Source organism: Microcebus murinus, chromosome 10 (genome assembly GCF_040939455.1).
Source record: "Microcebus murinus isolate Inina chromosome 10, M.murinus_Inina_mat1.0, whole genome shotgun sequence".
Lineage (NCBI taxonomy): Eukaryota > Metazoa > Chordata > Mammalia > Primates > Cheirogaleidae > Microcebus > Microcebus murinus.
The window spans coordinates 99,557,017-99,564,885 of NC_134113.1; the positions used below are offsets into that span (position 1 = coordinate 99,557,017).

At 60.8% G+C, this 7,869-nt stretch overlaps 1 protein-coding gene across 1 annotated transcript; it reads left to right on the forward strand.

Annotated features, from left to right (window-relative positions):
- Window positions 1-1,271: 1,271 nt before the first annotated feature.
- On the forward strand, window positions 1,272-7,720 carry TMEM121B (transmembrane protein 121B). The gene has a single exon (XM_012747702.3). It carries the CDS (start codon window positions 1,272-1,274, stop codon window positions 2,973-2,975), a length of 1,704 nt encoding a protein of 567 aa, XP_012603156.2. The 3' UTR covers window positions 2,976-7,720.
- The last annotated feature ends 149 nt before the right edge of the window (window positions 7,721-7,869 follow it).

Consider the following 7,869-nt stretch of genomic DNA (forward strand, 5'->3'; position numbering starts at 1 on the left):
CCTGGGGCTGGGAATGGGCTGTCTGCGCTGTACATGAACCTCAGATTTCTTTTGAGCCACAACTGCTCTAGTCATTTCCTTCTCCCCTTAAGCCCCTAAGGACTTCACTTTTACCTTCTGCCTCCCTGAGTTGCTGCACAGAAAGCCAGTCCCAGTCATGGGTGAGCTCCTGAGCTTGTCAATGCAGGGCTGTTGCCACCATCCATGGGACAATGCCTCTGTCTACTGTGGCAAGCTGTAACTGTCACTATCATCTCCTTTGAGCCTTTGATTTTAGCAAGGTGACCACACCTCTAAATGTCCCTTTATTTTCCTCTCTACTAGATACATCTTCCTATTATTGGCAATTTTTCAATTCCTGTTTTGAAAACCTTTGAGAATACCCGAAGCCCCACTTGGCAGGGCCTGCTTGCCTGTTCCCAGTACCCAAGCAGTTATTTTCAGGGAGCTTCTCCGTCCACTGGAAACTGGGGCCTCCCTGAGGGTGGCTCATGAGCCCATGCAGGCCTGTGCCTGGGCTGCTGTTCTAGTCTTTCGTTTCAGTATGGCCTGACTCTGTTAGATTTCAAGTGCCTTAGGGAGAGGTGGCTGGCCCGTGCGGGGGCCCTGGACAAGCGCGGGGATAGGGAGCTGCCCTGCTGCCTGAGACACAAGCTGTGCCGACCAGGGGCAGCCTGTCGCCTGAGTCGGTGTTTGGAGGCATGGTCTACACCGAGCCGTGGCCTTCTGGTCACTAATGCTCCAGCGGGGCAGCTGGTGGGACTCCGGAGCGAGTGCTTAGGGACCCGGACGCCGCGGTGGGTGCTCCCCGCGTCCCTCCTCATTCTGGAGGCTGCCTGCCCCTCCCCGCTCATCGCGGGCCACGGGGCGCCCCACCCCGCCTCTGACGCCCGAGCACTGCGTCCCCTTTCCTTCCTGCTGATCCAGCGAGCCAGGCTTTCCCCTTCTCTGGGCTCGCCCCCTCCTCTCCCCCTCGAATCCAGTCCTGGTTTCCCCGCCGCCAGCCTCCCTTTCCTGCGGGCTGGCCTCGCCCCCGCCCGCCGTCGCCGCCCGCCCGCGCCCCCGCCGCCCTCCGCGCCCGGCCGCCCGCCGGGGCTCGGCTCGCCCAGTCCAGTGGCTCCAGTCCGGATCTCGCTGCTGCCCGACCCGGGTACGAGTCCCCGCGCTGGGGAGGCGGCGGCGGCGGCCAGCCCCGGCCCCCCTCGGCCGCCGCTCCAGCCCGCGGCTGGCGGGGAGCAGCAGCTGGGCAGCCCCGGAGCCCTCGGAGGACAATGCGCCCAGCGCTCGGCAACCCTCGCTGCGTCTCGTCGTCGTCCGGCTCCTTCCCCCCGCCCCCCGCCGCCGCCCGGCTGCAGCCCCTCTTCCTCCGGGGGGGCTCCTCCCGCGGCCGGAGAGGCTCGGGAGACAGCAGCACCAGCACCAGCACCAGCCGGGCGGGAGGCGGCGGCAGACGCGGCGGGGGCGGCTCGGCGAGCAGCAGCACGGGCGCGGAGCGAGAGGACGACGACGAGAGCCTCAGCATCAGCAAGCCGCTGGTGCCGGCCGCCGCCGCCGCGCTCCCGGGGCCCCCGGGTCAGGGGGGCGCCCCAGCCGCCGACCCCGCGCCCGCCGCCTTCTCCTCCTCAGCCGCCACCTCCTCCTCCTCCTCCACGCCCACCTCCTGCAGCATGACCGCCGGGGACTTCGGCGGGGCTGCTGCGGCGGGGGCCGTCGGGGGGCCCGGGGGCCGCTCGGCGGGGGTCCCGGGCGGCCCGGGCGCGGGCAGCGGCGGCTCCTGCTGCTCGTGCTGCTGCTGCTGCTGCCGCCCGGCCCGGCCCGGCCGCAGGGGTCGGCGCCGCTGCTGCGTCCCCAGCCCGGGGTGCCGCTGGGGCTACCAGGCGCTGTCCGTGGTGCTGCTGCTGGCGCAGGGCGGCCTGCTGGACCTGTACCTCATCGCCGTCACCGACCTGTACTGGTGCTCCTGGATCGCCACCGATCTGGTGGTGGTGGTGGGCTGGGCCATCTTCTTCGCCAAGAACAGCCGGGGCCGTCGGGGCGGCGCCCACAGCCACCACCAGCACCACCACCACGCCGCGCCGCCCCTGCACCTGCCGGCTGCCTCTGCCGGCCCCGCTGGGGCCAAGGCGCGCGGCGGCCGCGGGGGCGCGGGGGGCGGCCTGGCGGCTGCCGGGGCGACCGGCGAGTTCGCCTTCGCCTACCTGGCCTGGCTCATCTACTCCATCGCCTTCACGCCCAAGGTGGTGCTTATCCTGGGCACGTCCATCCTAGACCTCATAGAGCTGCGCGCGCCCTTCGGCACCACCGGCTTCCGCCTCACCATGGCGCTGTCGGTGCCCCTGCTCTACAGCCTGGTGCGGGCCATCAGCGAGGCGGGCGGCCCGCCCGGCTCGGCCGGACCCCTGCTGCTGCAGCCCCAGCGGCACCGCGCCGCCGGCTGCTTCCTGGGCACGTGTCTGGACCTGCTCGACAGCTTCACCCTGGTGGAGCTGACGCTGGAGGGCCGCGTGCCGCTGCCCGCGCACCTGCGCTACCTGCTCATCGCCGTCTACTTCCTCACGCTCGCCTCGCCGGTGCTCTGGCTCTACGAGCTCAACGCCTCGTCCTGGGGCCAGGCCTCGGGGCCCGGCAGCTGCAGCCGCCTCCTGCGCCTGCTGGGCGGCTGCCTGGTGGACGTGCCCTTGCTGGCCCTGCGCTGCCTCCTGGTGGTGAGCTACCAGCAGCCCCTCTCCGTCTTCATGCTCAAGAACCTCTTCTTCCTCGGCTGCCGTGGCCTGGAGGCCCTGGAGGGCTGCTGGGACCAGGGCAGCCGGGCCTCCCTCAGTCGGGCCAGAGCGGGCTACGGCGCCCCGCCCTCCGCCCCGCCGCCACCTCCGCCTCCGCCTCAGGGAGGCTCCCAGCTGGGCCACTGCATCTCGGAGAACGAGGGGGGCGCCCACGGCTACGTCAATACTCTGGCGGTGGCCTCCCAGAATTGACGGGAGAAGAGCAGGGGCTGTGCTTCTGGGTTAGGAGGGCCCAGCTTCCTTGTCCTTTGACCTCTCTCACCCAGATTTGATCAGGCTCTGTTTAGAAGGGGTCGCTGTTAATAGGGCTAAGGGCCCATGTGTCCTTCTGCACTCCTCGGGTGCCGGCAGCATGGAGGAGACCAGGTGAGGGAGGTCGGTCCACTTACCCTGCTCTCCCTTCTCCATGCCCTGCCCCAGGCCCAGCCTCCAAAGGGCTGGCACCTCTGCTTCTTTCTTTTCCCACCTCCACCCTAATTCCCACCCATTGGGGGAAGAATGGAGGAAAGAGGTGCCCAGGCAGGGGTGCTGGGCCTTGGGCTGCTGCCCTGCTGGGAAGTGCTGGCCTCATTCAGGCTGTGGTTAGAGGCCATTGTCCCACACCTTGAAATTGACCCAGAACCCACTCTTCTCCTGATGTGTCTGTTGGATTTCTTCAGGGTGGTAGACGCGAAGTGTCTGTCTCTGTGAGTGTGCAGTGTTGTTTTCTTGTGTCTACCCCCCAATGGGTAGGAGAGCTGAGGGGGCCATTTGCCCCCCCCACCCTCCTCTTTTCTGCCTGAAGTTGTGACCATGAATTCCCAGGAAAAGCGGGGCCCCTGGGAGAAGCTCACCCAGGAGCTTTCTCCATCCTGCTCCTCTCTCTCAGCTGGAGGGAGGAGGGCCCATTCTCTAAGGACCAAACTGCACCCTTTCTTGGGTGAGTGAGCATTTCTACCTCTGTGCTTTCAACTTTTGTTGCATCACGCACTGACGCTGCTTGCAAAACATAAAGACAAAATACTCAGCAGTTGCATTCAACATGGCACTGGAGCCAGCTGGGTTTGGTGCCAGTGTTCTTACAGGGTCTCTGGAGTATCAGCCATTGGCTCGCCCGCCTTCTGTTCTTCCCCTGCACCCAGGACAGTTGTTCCCATGGTTTGTTGCCGGCTTGGCCAGATCTTGGCTGAGAGCAACAGGTTTGGTGGCGTTCCAGGATGGACATGAAGTTGGGCTTCCCATAGGCCCAGGGGAGTAGGAAGCCCAATTTCCCACGTCCTTCCTCTAGGAAGCCTGCTGTAGGTCAGAAAAGGTAGTGGTGACCTTTCTCCTCTGTTCTGGCTAAGGGCCTCACTAGGGACAGGCAGGCGGTGGGACCTTCCCCCGCAATCCCTTCCCCAGTGTTCCCCTTGTAGTGGGTGCTGACAGGAGACACCCAGCAGTTGCGTCCTTACTGTCCTGGGACATCACTCGGCATCTCTGAAGCAGGATAACTACTTTCAGGGAGCTAAGCGTGTAGGAGGACTGTGGGGAGCAAGGCCAGGAAACACTCACTCTCTTCCAGCCTCAGTAGGAGGGGGTGGAGGTGAAACGCTAAGAGCTTTTTGCCCCTTCTCCCTTCATATCTTTGGAAGGTTTCATGTGGTGTAATAAACCCTGGACAAGCCACCAGAAGGTGTGGATTCGAGTTAGTTCCGACTCTGTCATTCACTAGCTTTCTTTTTTCTGTTTTTGAGACAGAGTCTTTCATTCCATTGCCCCAGGTAGAGTGCGGTGGTGTCATCACAGCTCACTGTAACCTCCAACTCCATGGCTGAAACAATCCTCCTGCCTCAGCTTCCTGAGTAGCTGGGACTACTAGGCATGCGCCACCATGCACGGATAACTTATTCTATATATATTTAGTTAGCCAATTAATTTCTTTCTATTTTTAGTAGAAACGGGATCTCACTCTTGCTCAGGCTGGTCTCCAACTCCTGAGCTCAAGTGATCCTCCCACCTTGGCCTCCCAGAGCACTAGGATTACAGGCATGAGCCACCTCAACTCACTAGCTTTGAATGACTTACCATTTTTACTTTCTGGGCCTCAGTTTTCTCACATTTAAAAATTAGAAGTTGGATGAGTGACTCTGAGCTGCCTTCCAGCTCTAGCATTCTTTGGATTTGTGGCTCTTGAAAGCCCTGGTCATAATGCTCCCTGTGCAGGTGGCTAGGAGAGGAGCCAGCCAGAATGCACTTGCAGAACATTCCCTGCTTCTGCAGGGCTGTGTGTGGCCGAGTGGGAAAGCAGGAGGGAGGACTGTGGGCTTGGCCGGGGCAGGCGCTCAGGGCCTGCCACAGCTCTACTATCTCTGGCCTTCCCTAGAACCCTGGCCAGAGCGGGGGCCACAAGTCACTGACCACTGGCTCGGCTCCCAGGCCAAGGCCCTCCTCCCTCAAGGGGCCCTCCCTATGGTGGGGCTCGTGGGCAGGGGACCCCCATACAGATGTAGAGGGGCTGAGAGCTTGACCAGAGTTCCCTGAGCTCCCCCTTGCTCTCCAAGTGGAATGAGGGGGCATGTTTACACTCAAGGGACTCACCCTGCTCGCACGTAGCTGGCTGGAGTCTACAACTAACTGGGTTTTCCTGCCAGCTCCTCTCCCCTCCCCTTGCCCGTCCTCACGGCTCTGGAGCCCAGGCCCCGATGGGTGCCAACAGCTGCTCCCTCTGTTCCCATGTCCTCTCTCCAGCTTTGCTGTTTCTCTGCTACCTAATTTCAGTGACTGTGAAGGGACACTGTGTCTGAGCCATGGCCACCCCTGGCTGGCCCTGAACCCCCACCCCTACTGTTAGACAGCCGTCTCTCTGCTGGGTCTCCCCGACTGTGAACTCTGGGTGCTGTTGGGTTTTGGTGGAAGGCTGTGATAAGTTCCAATGAGCTGCCACTTCCCTGGGCACGTCAAGAGACTGATGGCAACTGGGCCAATTGTGGCATAGGCCTGGCCTGCTCAGGCCTTGTCTGATGGCCGCCAACTCACCCCTGGGCATCTTTCACACATTTGGTGCAAGCACTTTGTGCTTAGGGGTTGGTCCCTTTCTTCTGGGGTGTTTTTCTTGAGTCCTTGTACTCCCCTTGCCCGTTCCTAATGAGAGACGACCCCTAAAGCTTCCTTTGCCTTACTTTCTAGGGCATCTATAGCACGAGGGCAAGCCTGAAATGTCCCCCGCGCATCTGATAACCAGGATGGCACACTGTCTCTGGAGGCCAGACCAACTGTGGGCACGGTTCAAAGAGCCCTGGGCTCAGAGCCCGCGTCTGCCAGCTCCCTACTCTGAGCTCCCTCCACAGACCGTCCTGTTCTGATGAGCCCTGGCTCTAAGTCTGTGGGTTTTGTGGAAGAGAGCTGGCTGTCGGTCAGAGCCTGGAAGGAGGAGGGAAGTGGCACTCACTAGCATTTATCACAGTTTTTTCTTTCCTTCTCTTTTTAAAAATAAAACCAGGCTCTCTTCCGAAAATAAAAAACTTGAGACTTGTGACAAGCTTCCTGTGTGGTTTAAGATCTTTTCTGTCCTGGTTTCTTTACTAAATTCTTAAATGTCACTGTGACACTTGTCACCATTTTACAGGTTTGTGTCAACACTGTGGGCCCACCTCACCCTTTCCTTCCAGGCAGTGGGCCTGCCGTCCGGGCAGGGGAGGCTGTGGCCTAGAGCTGGTGGGTGTCTAGCCAGGTTTTCTTCAGCACAGCCAGCTCGGCTGGACTCGGCCTGACAGTGACTTTCCGTGTCACCCTGAGCTTCCTCTCCCATTTCTTTCTCTCCTCTCTCTCCAGGGTCTCACTCTGTTGCTCAGGTTAGAGTGCAGTGGTGTGATCATAGCTCACTGCAGCCTCAAACTCCTGGGTTGAAGAGATCCTCCTGCCTCAGTCTCCTGAGTAGCTGGGACTACAGGTGTGCACCACCACGCCCAGCCTCCCACTTCTAAGAATAGCTTACAAAAAGGGAAAGGCTTGAGAAACTAATTTCTAAACACTCTGCCCTCCCTTATCGCCCCTGCCCCAGCCGGAGCATGAGTTCTTATGTATGAGATGAACAAGGCCAGGGATTTTGTTTTGTCTTAACATGAGGGTACTATGAAGTCTAAGGCAGAACACTGGGTCTGCACCAAAACAAAAGCATAGTATTTGTTTAGCACAGAGGCAGCTGGTACTACTGAAACCACTTTGTGTTGTCACCCTACAGGTTCCAAAGGCCACACAGGGATTTGGTCCAGGGGAACAAGGGAGGCGCGTCACAGCCGAAAGGCCAGGAGACCAGGCGTGCTCTGCCTCCCACTCGCAGTCCCCGGCCTCCCAGAGCCCTGTCATCACTGTGGAACAGGAGCAGCCTCACCTGCCTCACAGGGCTGTGGTAGGAATAAGATGAGGCAACGTATGCAAACAGGTCCTTTTCCCCAAGACATTTACAATCATAAGAGGGGACAAAATTTACACACAAAATCTTTACAGAACAACAGAAGACTGCATCTATTCCTAAATCTGACATGCAATAAGATGATTAATTTGACCAAGCATGTAGCAAACACCAATGTCTTCTAGTTCAGCACGCTGGCGCTTGCTGACTGGCTCGCTGGACAGACCAGAAGGTGCTTTGTAGCGGCCAAGCGGGGCTGGGCTGCCCGGGACTGAGCACAGCCCTGCGCTGCCGGATCGCAGGGGAGGGCCAGCTGCGCCGCTGCCAGGCACACTTGAGGCAGCCAGCCGGGTCCAGTCGAATTCCCTTCCTGACTACAGCGTGCATGGGGCCGCCTGCCTCATCTTCCTGGGCCTCGGGGACATGGAGACAAGATGCCCTGGAGGTGCCCATGAGGAGGGCGGGCTAGTGCGTGTCAGCGCCCCACGGGCCACGTGTGCTATCTGCCTGCTCTTCCGCACGGCCAGCCCTGTCACCAGGCAGGAGCACATCGCCCTCCTGACACACCCGCCTCCTGGGACACAGGCCCAGTGGGATGGCAGCTCACCCTGGCTGGGGCTCCCTGGCTCCTCCTGTCCCCCGCCAGCAGGCCTGCTCAGGAGGCACTGGGACACAGCAGGGCCTCTCGCCTCTTACACCCTATTTAAGCTTCAA